Below are 22,904 nucleotides of genomic sequence, written 5' to 3'. Positions count from 1 at the left end.
TATTCTCTGGTTATTTTTAGCTCACTTACTTTTGCATATTGAAGAAATAAAGTATCAAAATGATACAAAAACTATTGAAATTTCAAAAAATGGTCCATAAGTTTTGTTTAAAGATTCGTTGTCCTCTCAGCTTTGTGTGATTAACAGGTTGACAAAAAATCTGATCAAATCTTTTTCTGATTAAATTGACTTTTAGAAATCCAGTTAATGAGTGATTAATTTACTTAATAATACGGTGTGAGATATATTTATTGTCCACGATATCATAATTGCTCTAGTAGTATGCGAGCTGACATTAACTAAGTTTACATGGGCACTTTTTGTTTCTGTCAAAATTAAATAATTTTAAATGTTGAATCTGAACATAGGGCTCTATTTTAACGATCTAAGTGCTAAGTCTAAATCGCATGGCACGAAAGCATTAAGAGCGTGTCTGAATCCACTTTTGCTATTTTGAGGACGGAAAAATACAGGGTTGTGCTCATTCTCTTAATGATTTATGGGTGTGTTTTGAGCATAACGTGCATTAAACCAATCAGAGTCTCATTTCCCATTCCCTTTAAGAGTCAGTTGCATTTGCTATTTACATGACGGACTTATTAAGTGTAAAAACTGAACGCTTCACTAGCGAGAAAACAATTAAACAAACCATCTGCAGTGCGAGGATAAAGAACGAGCCTTCTCCATTAGGCCTCTTTACTTTCTTTTTACTTTTACTCTTTACTTTACTCCTTTCCCAGATAGCATACGAATGTGGGCCACTTTAGGCAGTTGTGCGGCACTGGTGGTATTCCTTCGGCCCAGACAAAATGAATGTGAGTCTGAAGTGGCCTACCTGTAAAATGGCTAAAGGGGGTCAAAGATTCAAATTAATATATGGGCCATTTAAGGCAAAGATTTGGCACTTATGGCAAAATGTAATCTGAATGTGAGCCTAATGTGTAAATGTGGTCCAAATGATAGAGGACTAATGTGGGCCACAGTTGGTAAAAATGTGGCATAGTCATTTAAGGGTAATCTGGGTCTAAACCTAAAGTGGCTCACATGTGAAGGTGCAAATGTGGCCCAGTTGTCTTAAGACATATGTGGGCCACTTTTGGCAAATATTTGGCACAGTAAGCTCTGGCTATTGTGGCTGTGAGGCAAGTGTGTCCCAGAGAAAATATGGCAAATGTTGCCCACTTATTTTAAGACATATGTGGGCCACTTTTGGCAAATATTCGGCACAGTAAACTCTGGCTTTTGGCTAATATGTGGTATTGCTTTGGCTTATATGTGGCCCAGATCTGACAAACAGGAGCAGAGCACGCTAGAGCCATCATTCCATTCAATATGTGGTCCAGATGTAAGTGTAAGCTGTAAGCTGTGGCCCAGAATAGGATCAGTTCTGGTTAATTTGATTGAATTCTGGCTGATAAGTGATATTGCTATGGCTTAATTGTGGCCCAGATCTGGCAAACAGGAGTGGACCGCCCAAGTGCCATCATTCCATGCGGTATGTGGGCCGGATGTAAGTGTCTGGTGTGGGCCAGACTTGAGCCACATGAATTTTGCTAGCTGGGTTACTTTCATGGGTAAGGAAACCATGTTTTACGCACGCCACTGAAGATGTCCTTCTGCCTACATATTTAATTTTGTTTGTTAAGCACAAAGATATATTTCAAAACTATTTTTAAATTCAGTTCTAATTTCCAGTAAACGAATAAATGAACAACAATAACGAAGTGTGGTCAAAAAACTGAGTTATATCCAAATACACATGCTATGCCCCATATGGTCTAAAACAGGTGAACAAATCTAAGCTTGTTTTTTTTTAAACAAATATAAATATGCATTTAATAAATAATACTACTAATATTAATAACATTATACAAAAGCAAATTGTCATGAACAAACTGAAAAAAAAAAACCCGAGGTGAAGAAGGAATAAAGGTACTGGTTTATGTTTATCTAGAAAATAATAATTTTTGTAATATTTTAATTCTTTAAACTTTAATTCTTTTTCATTTGTAAATATATTTGAGTATTGCTCTAAATCCTGTGTGTATTAAGCAATGTGTACGGATTTAAGGTGCACAACTAACGCGCTCTGCGCTGGACTTTAGACCAGATTTTAGCTGGTCAATGGCGGAGTCTATTTTAGTTCCTCAAAATAGCAACACGCCAACGATGCTTCTTAACACGCCTCCTTTGTGGACCGGCACACCCATGAGTCCACAAAGCGGCACAAATAGATTTGCTATTTAAACAACGTGGCACAAAATGGAAAAATTAGGGTTGTGTTGGTCTGAAAATAGCAACAAATTGTGCCAAACACGTCTTTCGTTTTACTGTATGATATTTGTATGATAGGGCCCATTGTGTTTACATGAACACTAACTTAACTGTTCAACAAACTGCTCCGTTTTAGATACAGTTTTGTCTGTTTTTTTCAGTTTTTCTGACAAAAATTGAATAAAATTTGAATCAGAACCTGAGCAGAACATGAACAATTCAATGATTAAAAAAAGAGTCAGTGAGTACGTTTACATGGACACCAATAATAATTTTAATATGATTAAGACAAAACTCTGATTAAGATTCTACATGTAAACAGTGATTTTTGACCTTAATCCGACTAAAGTCATAATGGAAATAAACAGAAATGGAATTAACACATGTAGAGAATACTAATTTTAGTCGGATTATTGAAGTGCAGTACAGAAATGTAAACACTTTAATCCAACTATTACCATCATGTAGGATTTTCGCCGCATTTTGCGACAAGATAGTCCATACATACACGGTTGTTTGACACTATTCTCTTCATCTACTGAGTCATTGAAGGACCACAGACACATGCTTCGCAAAATGCAATAGGTTTTTTCCCCTGACATGCAATATCAAATTCCATTAAAACAACACTCTTCCAGCAGTTCATACTCACATACAACATCTCATTTGTCACAGGGAGCATGCATGAAAAGTTCCTGAAAAAAAGGGAAAGTGCCAAACTGCAGTTAAAGGCGACAAAATAAAAATCAAACACCCGAAATTACATGAAACTCTGGAGGAATTGTTAATTAAATTATGTGCTATAACATGTAAAACGGGATCATGAAAGGAACATTCAAAAAGCAACTCATGTAAACACCGTAATCATATTATCGTCTAATTCAGATTAAGGCAAATAATTCGATTGCCGATGTCCATGAAAACGTAGTCAAGGATTCGTTGATTCACTGAATCAACCATTCAAACAAAACACAGTGGATTTAATGTCATATTCATTTATTTGTATCAGGCCCATAAATGCATGGAGAAAGTAACCAGTACATTTTTTATCAAAAAGTTCCTATAAGAAAATTAATGATGAGTAAACTATGACCAAATTTTTGAGTGAACTCCTCCTTCAGCTTTCTCAAGACTCTTAATTTACTCTCTGTTTTCCGTTCTCTGTTAATACCATATAGTGTGTATATAAATCACCTGTCACTCTCGTTCCTCTTTTCCTTTCAGCTCCCTTCACTGTTTGCTCTCCTTTTGCTTTCTTTTTCTTTATCTTGTGTGTTACCTGGAGTAGGCTGCAAGACCAGTTAAAATAGGCTTCCCTTGGGTGCAGCTGCCTCCTGAATACAGAGGCTCCGGCCTTAGAAACAAAGTAGGTACTCTAGCATGCTAGTGCATTCTGGAAAAAAAATGTTTGCATGCATTGGAATCTTACATCAATAGTTGAGATGTCAATTCAGGAACTAAGAGCTCAATAAATCAATTAGTTATTTGTTGCTCAAAAAAACTTGATTAATTTTAAACCTTTTTTGTCATTAATACATCAGTTTAAAAGTTGAAATCATTGTCATTCTTGCTCAAAGAAGCAAGTCATACAGGCCGTACACATATCACATCTTTTGTGCAGTCATAGTGGAACTTCATTATTTGAAATGTAGATGCAGATACGTTATAGAGAGGAAGTGGTGATCCTTGTGATATCCACATGTTTACAAGTGACTTGTGAGTGGCATAAATAACAATGGAGGACATACAGTACAGCAGATTCTGTTCTTGTTCTTTGGCATGTAGCAGTTTGTCACAAGATGACAAGTTTTGTTTGAGCATGGCTCATTGCTGCACACTGTATTATTGTAGTGTTTTGTATTACAGAATGTATTAAAAATAGCACTTCCTGTAATATCATTCCTGTGACTTGTTGTACATGCAAGTGACGATTGTAAACCAATAACATTCAGTATCGCCTTTATCTCCAGTCTTTTGGTAAAAAACTATTGGAGAAGGGTGTAAATGGGGATTATAGCCAGCTCCAAGTAGGTGGGACTTGAGCCCCAAGCCACAAACCTAATGGAGTTTTCATTTATTTAATGTCTTGTACATGACACGTAGTCCAACCTATTGTGTTTTAATATCTACATCTACCCCAATGCTAAATCTAACCTCACAGTAACCTGTGGTGTTTTATTAATGTCTACACCATCCCTAAACCCAGCATACTTGTGGCATAAGACGCTCCCACTCGGAGGTCACCTGGTCAACTTGCGGTGTAATCTCACCCACTTGGAGGTCTCCAGGCTGCAGTAGTTATGGGAAATTTGATCAATTTACTGACTCTGACTTTTGTGTCTCGTTCGTCAAGATGAACAAATCTTTTTTTGAGTCCTTTTGCTCATTTCGTTCCATTGGCAAAAATTGTTAAAATGTTATGAGTCGCTTACAAACACAATTAACCCAAACGATGATCACACTACAAACAAATCATAACTAGAATTCTGTTGACCTTATTCTTCACGTATGAGTGGGCGCAATTGTTTGAATCTTTTTGGCTCGAGACTTCTGGTCTCATTCACTTCCATTCAATTGTAGACTTTAAAAACAGCTCGTTCTGCTGCTTGATGTTGCAAACTGATGATCGCTTATTATATTCTTCTTCTTTGTCTGTATTGTCATGGACCCACTTGTTTGTAGAGCAAGTAATTTGACTGTTTTTTTCCATTTATTATTTCAAGTTATTTCTCCCATAGGCAACTGAATTGGAAGTTCTAAAACAATCGCAAAAACGAGCGCACGTCCGCATTGAAAATAATGTCAAAAAAGAAAGGGAAAATAATAATTCATTGTTTACCTGGGTCTTTTGTCTATGATTAGCTCAACTCACCTCTTCTGACATGTCTTCAAATTTGAGTCGTTCATTCACATGACACTGACAGTCCCTTATAAGCTTAACCAGTGCACACAGTCTGAACCAAAAGGAGCCATGATTAGTTCACCTTTCGAGTCTTCAGGTTTTTGAGTTGTTCATTCATCATGTGACAGCTTGTAAAGAGATGACCCAAAACCAAGGACTCAAGAAATGAATGGATCAAATCTTTTTCCGGTTCTGACTGCATATGATTGGCTTCTGTCTTTCACATGATGAACAAACGACTCAAACCAAGAACCCGAAAGATGAATGGATCACATCTTTTTCCCAGCTCTGACTGCATATGATTGTCTCTGCCTTTCACTTGAGGAATGAATGACTCAAACTTAATCGAAGACTCAATATTTAAAAGGAACAAATCTTTAACCCCACGAATGAACGAATCATTCCCTGAAAGGACTCATTGTTCTTGAGTCACATAAAAGATTCATTCAAAATGATTGATTCGTGGGGCAGCATGGTGGCTCAGTGTTTAGCACTGTCGCCTCACAGCAAGGTCGCTGGTTCAAGTCCCGGCTGGGTCAGTTGGCATATTTGTGTGGAGTTTGCATGTTCTCCTCGTGTTTGTGTGTGTTTCCTACTTGAACTATTGTTATAGATAACCTTAAGAAATTGTCTCAAAAAGTAGTATGGTATGGTTCACTTTTTTGGTTCGTCTGACAGTGAAATGCCGTACTGTACAGCTCAATGGAAACAAGCATAAGAGGAACCAAAGTCTTCCTGTGGTTTTAAAAATAGTATTTTCCTCCACAATGCTTTAACTGGAGTCTAAGAATTGAAAATGTGCTCAGTATTTATGCTTAGACCACAGGCCTCGATAACTGGAATAGTCTAGTAGTGTGTGCTGAGTTGAAGGAGTCTTGAGGTGACCTCTTGCATTTGAGGTGTTGATGTGGCAGTGGGCTGAGATGTGCTTTGGCCATCTCCTCCATTTCACTCTGGAATTCTGAGACAGTACATGATCACACAAAGGTGTCAACAAGATTTCCTTGCCTCTTTGCATTCCTTGGCTGCCAGCAGCTGAGTACATGATCACTAACACACAGACATTTCTGACAGCCTGTTCTTCCACACTATTCCAGACTTAACTGTGATGCATTCTCTATCACATTACGTATTCCAGTTGTCTTTAAAGTGCGTTTACTGTGCTTATTAAGGCTCGTTCACATCAAAGATGATAACTATAATGATGAACATCTAGTTATGAAAATAATTCTTATAGTGGTGTGCAATATTAGCAAAATAATTATTAAAGTTAATAAATATTGTGTTGATTTAGACCTATCATGGCAATATGACACAAAAACTGCCAGTAGAGGGCAGCAAGTCTCTTCACTGAATCATTCATTCAAATGATTCGTTCAAAAAAGCTGATTCATTTTGAAATGAAATAAACGACTCTCTTCTTGAATAGATCACTGAATTAATTTTTATTTTTGAATTATTCTTTCAAAAACAGATTCATTCAGTAAAGACATGCACTGAGACAAGCACTTTTTATGCTCTGAATTTTTTGACAAATTATTTTCATAGGAGAAACAATCAGAATCCATCCTGCTTTTAAAGGCTTGGGCAATAAAAATGGCAAATGACAAAATTGCAGCATGAGCTTGAAAAATATACAACGATATTGTCTGTAGGTTTGGACAATAATATAGACTGTAAAAATGATGACAAATGTTATTTAAACTACTACATTTTTAGATGACTAGAAATGTTCATTTGATTCAACTAAATAAATTAAAGATGCAGTAGGTGATCTGCCAGAATGCTATCCATTAGCATAATGGCTTTGAAAACACAGTCCCTCCCCTGCTGTCCAAAGCCACACCTCCTGAAATCATGAACGCGCACAATAAAGATGACAATAGACAACCCACTAGATCATGTCATTCGCCAGTTAGAAAAAATTTACAGTACTTTATAATACTACAATTCTAAACAAAAAACTGTATTATATGCAGCACGTTTTCTATGTTGCAAGCAAAACTTGTCATAATGTGCAATATTTCATGCATGCAAGGATCGCTGGTCTCACTCTCTCATGCGCTCTCATATGTCCTAAAGCCACTACTGTATGCTTAATGCTTGGCCAGCTGCGTGCACTTAATTACACTTATTACTAAGCTATACTTACATGCTGTTTCAGACCGAATATTCAAACTAGCATGGTAAACAGTATAGGGAGTGTGTCACCGGTTGTCATTGTTCAAACCAATGAACCAACGTGAATAAAACCAACTTCACCTCTAGTAACTGATTTATTTTATCTTTGCCATGATGACAGTACATAATATTTTACTAGATATTTTTCAAGACATTTTTATACAGCTTAAAGTGACATTTAAAGGCTTAATTAGGTTAACTAGTCAGGTTAGGGTAATTAGGCAAGTTATTGTATAACCTAAAATGGTTTATAATAAATTAAAAACTGCTTTTATTCTAGCCTAAATAAAATAAATAAGACTTTATCCAGAAGAAAAAATATTATCAGACATACTGTGAAAATTTCCTTGCTCTGTTAAACATAATTTGGGAAATATTTAAAAAAGAAAAAAGTTCAAAGGGTGGCTAATAATTCTGACTTCAACTGTACATAAGCTTTGTGTGACTAAAATAGTTTTAAAACATAACCTTACCTGTCTAAAAGAAATACGTCAGCCATGGTGTCGTCCTTCCTCCAGCATGCAAAAGTAACTCCAATATTGATTCAGGATTTTAAAAAGTTTTGATTCAGCATTTGTTTTTACTCTTTTCACTCTCTCATGTGCACGTGAACACACATGCATGTACAAATGGCAGATCTGCGTGAAGAGGGATGCACAGGTATACAAATCTACATTTGTTGACAGACTGTTTGGGCCACTTATCAGAATTATGTGAATTGTCGGCCGGACAAATTGTAATTGAACGAATGTTTATTGGCTTATACCTTACCCAGAAAATAAAAATACATATAAATACATTTAGATCATTTATTTTAATCATTACTATTGGAATGTAAAGAGACCTTCAACCAGCACAACAAAAAATGTTTCGAAAGACAATCACCTACTGCACCTTTAGGACAACATGCTTTTTTGTTGTGTAGGTATTGTTACATTGTGCTTGATATAAAAGGGCTTTTAAAACTACTTTCTCTTTTTTTAGGCCTCTAGTGGGAACTACTATTTCATCCCATACCTGATCACACCCAACAATGAGTACTTGTGCTGTGAGAATGTGGCCCAGCGCAGAGCATCAGAGTACATGCAGCCCAACTGGGACAACCTTCTAGGACCTCTGTGTGTCCCTTTGGTGGACCGCTTCGTCAGCCTTCTCAAAGACATTCATGTCACGTCTTGGTATGACTGCTCATATTATGATCACCCCTGGCAGGATGCCAACTTCCATGCAGTGCTTTACAGATCCGTTACATGATGGTGTCATGCCATGTTTTGCTTAGCGTAATCAAGCAAACACTTCCTAATTTTTACCAAACAAGTAATATAAAATACATTTTTATATAATGATTTCTTTTTTGTTTTTAACATTACATTGCAGAGCTGAAATGGGATAGTTCACCCAAAAATGAAAATTCTGCCATCAGTTACTCACCCTTCACTTGTTTCTTCTGTACAAAATGCTGGTTCCTGGGACCCATGGACTTCCATTGTTCCTATTATGGAAGTTGATGGATGCCAGCAGCCAGCATTCTTCAAAATATCTTCTTTTGTGTTCAACAGATGAAAGAAACACATAAAGGTTTAAAACCACAATAAATGATGAGGTAGTTTTCATTTTTTGGGTGAACTAACCCTTGAACTCAGTGTCAAACAATCCACATCTCATTGTCCATGTAGTGAAGAATTGGGACTCAACCCAAAGGGGATGTTTATATCAGCCAGATTATATAATGAGAGCAGACATGCAGAAGACCCTGCAAGATTTATTAGGAACTGCAGGAGCCTCTAACAAGTATCAGGGTGTCCTTTCACCTGGAGCTCGGATGTCAAAAGCCTGGAACTTCCATAGTGCCAAGGTTTCCGCACCTTATAACAGGCAGTACAAATTGCTCTTGTGTTACTGGATTTTTATCTGTTGGTATAAAGTCCAGCCCACATTGCAGCTAGCCAAGACAATTTGTTTTATTTTACATGTTTTTAATTAATTAGTTAATTAGATCACCTTTGAGTGTATCATTTGAGATTTGATAAGACATTTTATGTAAATTTTTGGAAATTGAGATTCATGCATCATCCGAATGTTGATTGAATAAGCTTTCCATTGATGTATGGTTTGTTAAGATACAGTATTTGTCCATTTTTGGATGACATACAACTATTTAAAAATCTGTTCTCAGATATGCACATTACTAATCAAACATTGAGTTTTGATATATTTACCATAACAAATATGCAAAATATCTTCATGGAATATTATCTTTTTTTGGCATGATCTGATTCATTCTATTGGCAAAAAATAGCAATGCGACATAAGACTTTCCAGGGTCTGATTCCAGGGTCACATTTAACACTGAATTTGATCCAATATTTCTAATAGTGAAACATAATATGTTTCTATCTATTTTGACATTAACTCATAAATGTTTATTTTTTTAAGTTATGGATAATGGCCAATAAATTGTAGAATATTTATTTATTAATTGATGCATGTTGCTTGCCTTCAGGGCTTTGATTGTGCACAATGTGATATGTTGCATGCCCCAAGTGCATATTTCAGAAGCGTTTACGCTAGAGGAAAGACAAGAGGTGCATAGTGTGGGAGTTTTTCAAAATAAAAATATAGCAATTTGTAAATGATTTTGGTATAAGAAAGAAAGAGATGTTTCTTTGCAATTTCTATGGTTTTTGCAGTTACGTTTTTGCCTGCTATATTTGTTTGTTTGAGTTTTATTTTTGTACTAAAGTTTAGAATGAAGATATATTTATAATATATTAATCAGCATATACACTCGCTGGCCACTTTGTTAGGTACACCTTACTAGTACCTAGTTGAACCCCCTTTTGTCCTCAGAACTGCCTTAATCTTTCGTGGCATAGATTCAACAAGAGACCAGAAATATTTTTTCAGCAACGTTTTTCTTCTATTGTCCAATTTTGGTGAGCCTGTGCAAAATGTAGCCTCATTTTCCTGTACTTAGCTGACAGGAGTGGTGCTGCTGTAGCCCATCCACCTCAAGGTTTGACGTGTTGTGCATTCAGAGATGCTCTTCTGCATACCTCGGTTGTAGCAAGTGGTTATTTGAGTTACTGTTGCCTTTTTATGAGCTCGAACCAGTCTGGCTATTCTCCTCTGACCTCTGGAATCAACATGGCATTTGCCCCCACAGAACTGCCACTCACTGGAAATTTTCTCTTTTTCTCTGTAAACCCTAGAGGTGGTTGTGACAAGGGTGTAGATTTGCTCTTGACATTGGTGCGGACATACATGCCTAGATCGCATGCATTGAACAGCGCAAATTCTGTTTCGCTTTGTTAAAAACATGAATAAAGTACTTAATAATCTAAAATAAACACTTAATGATTCAAATAACAATCACGTCCCATGCTGCAAAAGTCAATTTACATAATTTTACTGCAGTCAGGCTTTGAGGAGGTATGAATGTAGAGAAATTTTGAGATGTGTTTGACGCACTTTAACTGTTTTATCCAGATTATTGTTTTATATAATCATGGAGGACAAAATTCGAGACTGAATTTTGATTAATTGCACAGCCTTGGTTAATAGTATTACAGTGAACTCGTAGCGAACTTGACTTTGTGCACGAGTAGGTTACTAAGGGTTGATGGAGTGTTATTTTGAAGTCGATTCAATCATTGGTAGGGACATTTCAGTAATTGGTGGCTATTGGTGGGGACACGTTCCCTCCGTCTATGCCAATTCTACACCCTTGGATTGTGCGTGAAAATTCCAGTAGATCAGCAGTTTCTGAAATACTTAGACCAGCTCACCTGGCACCAGTAACCATGCCACATTCAAAGTCACTTAAATCACCTTTCTTCCATGCTTGGTTTGAACTGCCGCAGATCGTCTTGACCACGTCTACTGATTAGAAATTTGCATTAACAAGCAGTTGGAAAGGTATACCTAATAAAGTGGCCGGTGAGTGTATATCAGTTTTATAATAGGTATTATCATCTGACAAAATGTTCATATCAATGCATCACTAATATTTAATTCCTACAGTGCTTCATACAAAGATGCACTCCTGAACGACATCCGAAAAGCTCGAGATAAATACCAGGGTGAGGAGCTGGCCAAAGAGCTTTCCCGTATCAAACTCCGCATCGACAACACTGAGGTTTTGACTCAAGATATTGTCATGAACCTGCTTTTCTCCTACAGAGACATACAGGTGTGGTCTAGATCAAAACATCTAGATTATCATGAAACCTTTTACTGCTGGTTTTAATGGTCTTTGGTGTGTGTTTTCAGGATTATGATGCCATGGTTAAACTGGTGCAGACCATTGAGATGTTGCCCACCTGTGACTTGGCCAATCAGGCCATGATTCAGTTCCACTATGCTTTTGCGCTCAATAGGTGACCACAAATCTGCATTGTGTGGTATATTTTTTCCTATTCATATGCTTGGCAAACAGACATTTATCCTATACGCTGATTTGATCTCAGGAAAAAAATGCATTTATGTTTGTGTGTGTGTACGCAAACTCAGACGAAACAGCCCTGGTGATCGAGAGCAGGCGCTGCGTGTGATGTTGCAGGTTCTTCAGTCGTGTGAACACCCTGCTCCTGACATGTTCTGCTTGTGTGGCCGCATATATAAAGACATCTTCCTAGACTCAGACTGTAAAGACACCAAGAACAGAGACAACGCCATCCAGTGGTGAGTGAGTTTAATGCGCTGCTTGATGCGCACTGTTTCATGATGCTTAAAGGTCTTATTCAAAGTAATTAAACAAATAAAAGAAATCCTTTAGTTTAGCTTTAGCTGCTCCATGAAAAGCAGTGGCATGAAATTGAGTAACTGTCAACAGCATTAAATGTATTTAAAACACCCAGAACAGTCACATTAAAGGGATAGTTTGAAAATTAAAATGAAAAATAAGAAAATGTACAAACTATTTACTCCAAAACTTTGTGAGTTTTTTTTTTTCTTCCACACAAAGAATATAGTTTGGATAAAGCTGGAAACCTGTTACCGTTAACTTCCATAGTAGGAAAAACAAATACTATGGAAGTCAATGGTTACAGGTTTCCAGCTTTATCCAAAATATATTCTTTTGTCTTCAACAGAAGAAAGAAACTCATAAAGATTTGAAACAAGTAAAGGGCGAGTAAGGGGTGAGTTTTGTGTGAACCATCCCTTTAAACGCACTGAAACCCTCTAATATTTAAACATCAAAACATGTACTGTAGGCTACAACATCATATCAAACACATTCAAAGACCCCATTAATTGCATTTAACATGCTTAAAATATGAACAGCAAATACTAATACACTGGCTGCAGCATTAACTGCAGAGAAGTGCCCAGAGCACATATACTCTAAGCCCAGAGCAAAATACTCTGAATATTTTAGCATCCATGCTAGTATGCAAAACACTCAGAACACCATAGCAACAGCTTTAAAAACACTAAAAAACATTGAGAATACCTAGCAACCACATTAATTACTCTGAAAACACCTTAGTAGCTACATTAAATGCATTGAAACACCCAGAACATCCTAGCGAGCAAAGCTATACCTTATTAGCCTCATTAAATGTAATGTAATAGAGAAGGAAGGCAACACAAATGTGCTAACAATATGTCAAATAACTGTAGAGGTGGCATGCAAAAAAGATGGACAAAATCAGAACATATTAGAAAAATGCATTACATGTACTGATTTAAACATTGAATGTGTTGACCGCCAGGGAGAAAAACTAGTGGCCATATGAAATGCACTAAACATCCAGAATACCCTAGCAATTACTTTAAATGTGCTAACAGCTAGAACACCCTCGCAAGCGCATTAAATGTGACAAAAGACCCTAACAACCACGTTAAACACACAGAACATGATAGAAAATAATATATACTAATAATTGCAATTTTACAAAGCAGCTGCACTAAACATTAACCTATTTAATATTAGATTATCAAAACATTTCGTGCAGTAGACATCCAGATTACCCAAACAACCACATCACCTAAAAGCCGCATTGCAGTAAATACAGTAAAATGGCATAGGTCTCCCTGGCAGCTGTAATAATTTTACTTAAACACACTTGAAGCTGCATTGCATGCCATAAAACCCTCTTGCAACCAGATTAAATCTGCTAAAACACACAGAGGACAATGATAAATATTAAAAACAATTCAGAACACCCAGTGACCACAGTAAATGTGCTAAAACCCAGAGAACACAACAGCAACAGCATTAAATACTGCACTTAATACTAAAAGCAAGCATATTACATATTAAAAACTCTGAGAATACCTACCAGCTACATTCAATTCAATTCATTTAAACATTCAGAACACCCTGGTATAGCAACCATGCTAAAACACCCCGGATGCAATAGCACAAACAACCAGACACACATTTTATTGTGGTTGTTGCCTGGAATCCAAAAAAGACCTGAACATTGTGACAGCTAGTTTCCAGTTAGATTTATTTAGAAAATGTTATTGTTGAATTATTTTGTATTTGTATTAGAAAAAGCTTCAGCTGCAGTCGCTCTCAAATAACACCGTACAGCTGATGTTTTTAATTTATATATTAAAAATATAGGAATTTATATATATATATATATATATATTTCAATACCAGTATACACACATTATTATACTTTAATTACACCTTTTAAAAATGTGCATCCCGGAATCCACCTACATCTACTTTATGATACCCTGTCATTGTTGTGGCTGTGACTTTGCAGAGTTCCAATTACACCTCTTTAGAATATGATATTGTCTAATTGTTATTTGTTGCTTGTGTTGCAGGTATAGAAAAGGTTTCGAGCTGCAGCCTACCCTCTATTCAGGGATTAATCTAGCCGTGCTGCTTATAGTAGCCGGGCAGCAGTTTGAGACTTCCATAGAACTCAGGAAAATCGGTGAGGAGGAAAAATACTTCCTGTTTTTTTCCATTCAGTCACTTCATTAAGCTTCCTCCTCATCATCATCTCTCTCTCTCTCTAAGGTGTAAGGTTGAACAGTCTGCTGGGCCGTAAAGGCAGTCTGGAGAAGATGAATAATTACTGGGACGTTGGACAGTTTTTTACTGTCAGCATGCTGGCCAATGACATCCCCAAAGCTGTACAGGCCGCTGAGAAACTCTTCAAGCTCAAACCACCCATATGGTAGATTTATATAAGGCGCTTGTGGAATATTCATTCTGTTCGTTTACTCTTGTGTGTCAGTTTACAAACACAAAAATGTCAGTGTCAAAACAAAAGGTTATATTTATAGTATAGCATTTCTACATTTATATATTATAGTTAATATTTTTGTAAGTTTTACTTTTCACATATTTTTGATTACTTCCGAAAGATTTCATCCTACATAAATTTAAAACATTTCATAAAAAGAAAAAAAAAGGAAAAAAAAAGATATAATATATATATATATATATATATAGATATGAACAGATGCAAAAACCTCTAAATGCCGTCTAAAATTTCCATTGAAAATGAAAAAAATGTTCAGCCTCTTTTGATTTTGTTGAGATATTTCACTTTAAATACCAGGAAAATGGCTTATTTTTTGCATTAAAAGTGATATTACTGAGCATGTACACAGGATAAAAATACTCCTTTTAGAGGGATACTTCGGATGGTATTTAGAGGTTTTTGCATCTAAACTCTTCATACAGTATATATATGTTGGCGTGATTTTCCTCTGGGTGCTCCAGTTTCCCCAACAGTCCAGAGACATGCGCTATAGGTGAAATGGATGAGCTAAATTGGCCGTAGTGTATGAGTGTCTGTGAATGTGAGAGTGTCTGGGTGTTTCCCAGTACTGGGTTGTGGCTGGAAGGGCATCCGCTGCGTCAAACATTTGCTGGAATAGTTGGTGGTTCATTCCGCTTTGATATGACTGGACTTTGCTCCTCAGCGCCCCATACCTTGATGCTCATGACAAGAATAGCATGTGTAGTTATCTTTTTGTGAGGTGTGAGGTGTAAATTGCCGTCATGCATGAATGAATGATATTTTTGCACTTTTACACATAATAATCCATGATCACATTACACAATACTGAAACCGCATGTCAAAATAACACATTGTGAATATTTTTTGAAACCCCACAAAATTTCATAAATCATGTTTTCAGGGGAGCCCATGCCCTATTTAGGGGAGCTGAGCTCCCCCATAGTTTGCACCCGGCATACATGCAATAAACCTAACCTAGACCTAACCCTTATCCTGACCCAAACCATATAGTAAGTACATGTTATTCATTAATATTACTCAGTAGTTAAATCAACAGTTACACTAAAGATCACCTTAAAATAAAGTGTAAATTTATTTATTATAATATTAATCACATAAAATACTAAACTAATTTCTCAGTATATGATTTTAATAAAAAAACAAACATATCAGTAAGCCCATGTAACTATATATATACATATGCTTTATACACACATAAAAATAACAATAAATAAATTGCTAAAAGCATAAATGACATTAGGTTTAGTTCACCACGAAATTAAAATTCTGTTATCATTTACTCAATCTCAGAATTACTAATAAATCTTGTGTTTTATTAGTAGTCTTGTGTTAAACCACTTGATTTATTAATAAATATTTTTATAAATGGTTTAAAGCATCTGCATATTTGGTGACTAGACTTTTATTTGGGGGACAGAAGTTATTATAATATTACAAGAGCTTATTACAGGATTTTTTTCTTGCTCTGAAGTTTCACATATTTGTTATGGATTTGTTAGAAACAATGTTCGACAAACACTTTGTCACCATCTTCTACTCTTGCCATTTTAACAGTAAATCTAATTAAAAAGAGCTATGCAATGCAACTCACATTTATTTCACCTCTCAGGTACCTGCGGTCAGTGGTCCAAAACCTCCAGCTGATTCAGCATTTCAAGAAGCAGAACACTGAACATTCGCCTCAAAGAGAGAGACTCAACTTCTGGATGGACATTATTGTGGAAGCCACACAGGGAACCACCAACGGCCTCCGTTTTCCGGTATCACAAATGATTTTCTCAATTAAAAACACACGCTTATATTGACCAAGACAGCAATTAATGGATTTATCTTTTCTTCCAATGCCTAGGTGTTGATTCTGGAGCCCACTAAAGTGTACCAGCCATCGTATGTGTCTATTAACAGTGAAGCAGAAGAGAAGAATGTGTCTATATGGCACGTGTCGCCGGCTGAGACGGTCAGTCATTTGTTTGACATCAGGTTTGCTGAATAGTCGTGTATATTAATGTTTGATTTTCGTTAACTAATTTGGTGACAGAAGGGAATACACGAGTGGAACTTCACTGCGTCATCTATCAAAGGCATTAGGTGAGATTATCTATCTTTGTCTCTCGGCTGTTCTTGGTTTTTCTTTTCTTTGCATTGCCATTTACTATACACCTTTTTCCTATATGCCACATAATGCTTCGCACAAATTATTTGAGTAACTACTGTTTAATTTTAAAAAATCAGTGAAGGGTTTTTTAAAAGTGAATTCATTGAGATGTCATTATTCTCCTCACAGAGTGAATGTTAAATAGCAACTTAAGACATTGAGCAAGGTCATTTTAGTAAACAAAAACTAAAACTAAGATTAGACTATTGGTCCAAAAACATTTTTAATTGGAACAAATAAAGTAAAATAAAATAAATAAATAAATAAATAAATAAATAAATAAATAAATAAATAAATAAATAAATAAATAAATAAATAAATAAATAAATCACAATAAATCACAATAAATCACAATAAATCACAATAAATGAAAAATCGAAACTCACAACAGCCACTTAAAAAATAAATAAAATTAAATAAAATTAGCAAAAACTAATTAGCAAAAATAATAATCATTTTCAGAATTAATAAGCACTCATTCTTTGCTGGAAAGTCTGGCCTGCAGCTTCTTAGAGTTACACAAATGTAAACTAGGCATGTTTAACTGCATATAGGATCTTTAATATGAAGAAGTTCATCTTTTAATTTTATTTGTTTAAGTTCCCTTTGTGTGGTTTTGGGTTGAGTGTTTGTTCAAATAAATATTTAATTTTTATTACCAAAATGTTTGCACAAGTGTTAATGTAAGCTGTGCAAACACTAAACTTTGCTCTGGTTGACACTGGATGCGTTCTGTTAACTCTACAATTACTAAAACCAAAACTTAATATGTAAAAAATAAATAGAAATGTGTTTAAAAAACTACCCCAAAAACTAAACCAATAATGAAACAAACTGAATTTTACAGCAAATTTTAGTATAGTATGGAAATAAATACAAATAAACTCAAATAAATACTAAAAATGCAAATCTGTAATAAACTTTCTTTGAGTAGACCAAGAATAACCCTAAATACTCTTTCTGCAGCAATATTGCAAAAGTATATTAAAGATTACTATACCGCAGGGAATACAAAATGCATTGACCTCTAAAGAACTTTAGCTACAGATGTGCTTGTCATACATAATGTCAATGTTAAAATTCACTTTTTAATTTTCCTTTGGCTTAGTCCTTTTATTCATCAGTGGTCACCACAGCGGAATGAACCACCAACTTATCCAGCATATGTTTTACACAGCGGATACCCTTCCAGCTGCAACCCAGTACTGGGAAACATCAATACACACTTACTCACATGCATACACTACAGCCAATTTAGTTTATTAACTCAAATTAAATCTATTAAATCAAACTCCACGCAGAAACACCAACTGACCCAGCCGGGGCTCGAATCAGTGAACTTATTGCTATGAGGCGACATGATAACCACTGAGCCACCATGTCGCCCCAATGTTAATGTAATGTTATTTTCATGATGGATAAAAATAAAGCATAAAACCAAACGTGCCTCTCGCACAGTTTCCACCATGTACAAACTTAAAATGATTTGTTTCAGTTTTTTAGATAAAAAGTTCTTTAAAACTGAAAGTGCAACTTATAATTTGAAACTCATTGTAACATATGGAAAACAGAGAATAATGTGGCCTTATTCCTGGATCAAATCTTTTATTTTGTCCAGAAAAACAATGTTTGAGTTGTGTAGGAGGTTTAGTAGAAGGACAGATTGAGTGCTTAAAAACATTTAGTATAAGTAAGGGTTAAATATTTAAGTCTTTTGTTTGTTTTTCTTGAATTTAGGAGGGTTCATTGTGGGTTTGTTTAACCAGAAAGCTGTTCTTAAATAAACAAAAAAAAAGATGTTACTCAAGAAACTAGTTCTGCTACCTGACAAAATCATCAGCATAGCGAAAGTCAACATTTATTGACAAGGATGTAGTTCAGATATCATAAAAATCTTATCAAGAGTGACATGGTGGCGCAGTGGGTAGCATAGTCGCCTTCAGCAAGAAAGTCACTGGTTCAAGCCCCGCCTGCATCAGTTGGCATTTCTGTGTGGAGTTTGTATGTTCTCCCTGTCTTTGAGTGGGTCACATTCCAAAGACAAGTGCTGTAGGTGAATTGAGTAAGTCAAATTGTCCATAGTGTATATGTGTATGTCCTGGTCCTCCAGGTTGGGGGTTGAGCGTTGGGCTAACAACCCACCTCATAAAAAATTATGAAACACCAATATGGTGGGGCTAAATATCAACTTTGATATAAATGGCCCTGGGAGTAAGTAAATCTTATCAAAAGTATTTCAAACGAAATATCCAATGCAATTTAGGGGCGTCGGGGTGGCGCAGTGGGTGGTACGATCGCCTCACAGCAAGAAGGTCGCTGGTTCGAGCCCCGGCTGGGTCAGTTGGCATTAACTGTGTGGAGTTTGCATGTTCTCCCCGTTTTCACGTGGGTTTCCTCCGGATGCTCCAGTTTCCCCCACAGTCCAAAGACATGCGCTATAGGTGAATTGAATAAGCTTAATTGGCCATAATGTACAGTATGTGTGTGAATGCAAGAGTGTATAGGTGTTTCCCAGTGTTGAGTTGCAGCTGGAAGGGCATCCGCTGCATAAAACATATGCTGGATAAGTTGGCGGTTCATTCCGCTGTGACGACCCCTGATGAATAAAAACCCTAAGCCAAAAAGAAAATGAATTAATTAAATTCAGAAGATTAATACATTGATGACGTTTAAAGTAACATTTTAAAAGTAATAATAGCATTGTAATGTTTCATTTAAAAGTCAAAAATAAAATACATTATAAATGTGTATTATTGAAATATAGTTTAAAAAATAAGCAATAAATATAAAGGTTGGGTTTGCAATTATGTGAAATAATATTAGACAAACCAAATAGAAGTATTACTAAAACTGAGAATGAACATGGAAATTAAATAAACTATCATAAAAAGATCTGTTACAAACGTTCAAAAATGTAAACAGTATCACAAATATGACCAACATTAGCAATAATAACACAGAGTTAAATTTAAACATATCTGTTTTGTGCTGTACATTATTACTGGTGTACTGTAACATTTACAAAGTTTTTTAAATTAGAAAAAATCATAAATGTACCAACATTTTAAAATGGTTGTATTCCTGATTAGTCCTCTAGCACCTGAAATTCCAATCCTTCTATTTAAATATGATTTATCAATAGTCTCAGAGATGTGAAACAAATCTTTCACCTTTTTGCTCTCCAGTATCTCAAAGTTTGATGAGCGCTGCTGCTTTCTGTACGTCCATGATAATTCAGATGACTTCCAGATCTACTTCTCCACAGAGGACCAGTGCGGCAGGTTGGTGTTCATTGACTTTGTGTTATTTCTGTATGTGTATCAAATCTTTGCTTTTCATGGAGGTTAATTTTTGTATGGCTGTCTCCTGCTTGAAGGTTCTGCTCAATGGTGAAAGAGCTCATCACAGACGGTTCTGGAAATGCTGTTGAGCTGGAGGGTGAAGGAGATGGAGACACCCTGGAGGTGAGAGCCTCAAAGACTCAACGATCCACTTCTTAAAGGGAAAGTTCACCCAAGATATCATCATTTCAAATTCTGTCATCATTTACTCAACCATCATTTACTCAATCATTTACTTTTTGGCTTTTGTTTCTACTATGGTTGTCAATGCCTGCTTTTTTCCAACATTCTTCAGCATATCTTGTTTTGAGTTCAACAGAAGAAAGAAACTCAAACAGATTTGGAAACAAATGGAGGTTGAGTAAATGATTTAGAATTTGAAATGATGATATTTTGAGTGAACTGTCCCTTTAATAAGCGGATAGTTGAGTCTTTTTTAATTCATAAAAATTTTGAGTGTGAGTAAATGGAGAGAAAGTTTACATTTTTGTGTGAACTGTGCCTTTAAATCAAAATATCAGCTATGAAAAATCAAGATCGATGCATCAATGTTAATCAATCATAATTTTCAAAAGTAGAACATACGTAAGAAACCATGATTTATGTTATACTATTGAAAATTATGATCATTGATGCATCGATCTTGACTTTTCATAACTGATATATTGATAAATATTACAGTACTGATAATTAAAAATATTATGAATAAAATTATGCTGCTTAAAGCATACATGTATAAAACAAAAACAGTAGCAATGCTGAATAAAAATGCAAATACACTTTCTTCCAATAGGTGGTGCTTTTAGAACTGCTTTATTAACAGCGTTTTCAGGGTTACTGCTGTAAACAAAGCAGCTTAGCTGGTATTTAGGATGCATTATATGGAGATAGTCTACAAAGAAAGTTACATCTAAACTTTCTGAAGGTAGTGGGTTCACCTTATAGATAATTATACAGTAGAAATCACCCCCAATCCAGTAGAATTTTCTTCAAGTTTTAACCATACGCCTCACATTATAGGAAATCAATAGATGCGCAAGTATATTGAAATAGTACATAACCAATAGATGTTTACTCTAGCTTTAAATAACACTGAAGTCTTAACAGTACAGTCTTTTTAATGTTCTATTTATGCAAAAGTAAGAAGTGAACAATGTAGAATATCTGCAGATATAAATATATTATAGATAATAATTTTGTAAAATATAAAAGCAGTATGCAATATAATGAATTAATATAACTTTTCTTCTAAATGTTTCCTGAAAAAAATATTTTAAATGATTATATCTTTTTTTATTAGAATATCTTTTTTTTTTTGTTAACACTCCCTTTGCACACTTTGTACTATAAAATCATCACAGTGCAGTTTTTATGCAAGTCCTGGAAGGAGATCAATTAAAACAAAAATTATTACAAAAGGAAAAACATTTGGAGCAAAGACCTGCTATTCTATTTTCTAGCCAGTCGATTAGTGCATCTCTAGTAATGTTTATATTAATGGAGAATGTCATATTGTTATATTTGTGTACTTACATCCTGAGTGGTCTTACAGTATGAGTATGACTACAATGAGAACGGCGACCGGGTGGTTCTGGGCAGGGGGACGTATGGAGTGGTCTACGCAGGGAGAGACCTGAGCAATCAGGTGCGCATTGCCATCAAGGAAATTCCAGAGAGAGACAGCAGGTGAGAGACTTGAGTCAAACAACAACAAAAACAGCATGGAAGATCACCAGCATACAAGCATGTTGTGTTTTGGATACTGGTATTTTTATCAGGTGGTGATAGTTCATCCAAAGTTCAAATTGGGGAATCATGTACTCACCCACATGTTTTTAAAACCTGTATGAGTTTCTTTTGACTATGGAACATTAAACATAGTTTTGGAATTTTTTTCTTTTGCGTAGCGAGCTTCAATGTTGCTTGTTTTCCATTGTTTTTTTAAATTACATGTACTACACAGTTGTATGTCATATGGGTTTAGAAATGTTTTAACATGTAATGTAGGTCTATTTTGACCCAGAAGAGAGATTTTTCTTTCCTTTTTTTAGATTTCTCTCAATAATTTTTTTAATGTTCATTTTTAAAGTTCATTTTCATTTAATGTTAATTTTTTTAATGTTCATGTTCAAATATCTTTGTCTTAAAAAATAACAGCATGTCTTTTGGCTCTATTTCAACGATCTAGGTGCAAAGTCTAAAGCGCATGGCGCAAACACATTAAGGGCATGTCCCCTTTTGCAATTTTTAAGGATGGAAAAATACGGTTTGCGCCCCGGCAAATGGTCTAACAGGGTTGTGCTTATTCTCTTAATTAGTTATGGGTGTGTTTTGAGCATTAAGTGCATTAAACCAATCAGAGTCTCATCTCCTTTAGCCAAAGGACTTTGTAAGTGGAAAAACTGAATGCCTCACTAGCGATAAAACAGTTAAATAGACCATCTTCAGAGCAAGGATAATGAATGAGCCTCCTCCATTCTGCCTCTTTACTTTCTCTTTACTTTACTCATTTACTTTCGTGGAGTAAGGAAACAATGGAAACTCACTCCACTGAAGGCATCCATTATCCTACATATTTAATTTCGTTTGTTAAGCACAAAGATTAGTTTCAGGACTATTTCTAAATTTAGTTCAAATTTCCAGCAAACTAAAAAAGGAACAATAATAACGAAGTGTGGTCAAAAAACTGAGTTATATCTAAACACACGTCCTATTCTTATGCCCCATATAGTGATGTGTACGTCTCCAAAACCTGACAGGTTGTTATTACTAATAATAACATAAAACAAATGCAAATGGTCATGAATAAA

General features: G+C 35.5%; 1 protein-coding gene across 4 annotated transcripts in view; it reads left to right on the top strand.

Moving 5' to 3' along the window:
* Window positions 1–22,904, top strand: part of map3k15 (mitogen-activated protein kinase kinase kinase 15) — an 84,150-nt gene that overhangs the window by 7,360 nt on the left and 53,886 nt on the right. For 2 of the 4 annotated variants that reach the window (XM_056450167.1, XM_056450166.1), the window contains exons 4-16: window positions 3,563–3,640; window positions 8,342–8,535; window positions 11,381–11,549; window positions 11,630–11,736; window positions 11,870–12,040; window positions 14,147–14,259; window positions 14,346–14,505; window positions 16,208–16,358; window positions 16,448–16,555; window positions 16,637–16,686; window positions 19,939–20,034; window positions 20,130–20,217; window positions 21,647–21,780. In XM_056450167.1, coding sequence (XP_056306142.1) covers window positions 3,563–3,640; window positions 8,342–8,535; window positions 11,381–11,549; window positions 11,630–11,736; window positions 11,870–12,040; window positions 14,147–14,259; window positions 14,346–14,505; window positions 16,208–16,358; window positions 16,448–16,555; window positions 16,637–16,686; window positions 19,939–20,034; window positions 20,130–20,217; window positions 21,647–21,780 — 1,619 coding nt within the window. The remainder of the gene's footprint in view (window positions 1–3,562; window positions 3,641–8,341; window positions 8,536–11,380; window positions 11,550–11,629; window positions 11,737–11,869; window positions 12,041–14,146; window positions 14,260–14,345; window positions 14,506–16,207; window positions 16,359–16,447; window positions 16,556–16,636; window positions 16,687–19,938; window positions 20,035–20,129; window positions 20,218–21,646; window positions 21,781–22,904) is intronic. The other 2 variants (XM_056450168.1, XM_056450169.1) reach the window with 1 other exon arrangement.

This window comes from Danio aesculapii, chromosome 24, assembly GCF_903798145.1.
Source record: "Danio aesculapii chromosome 24, fDanAes4.1, whole genome shotgun sequence".
Classification (NCBI taxonomy): Eukaryota; Metazoa; Chordata; class Actinopteri; order Cypriniformes; family Danionidae; genus Danio; species Danio aesculapii.
The sequence above is the reverse complement of the archived record's forward strand: the minus strand, read 5'-3'. Positions and strand labels throughout refer to the sequence as shown.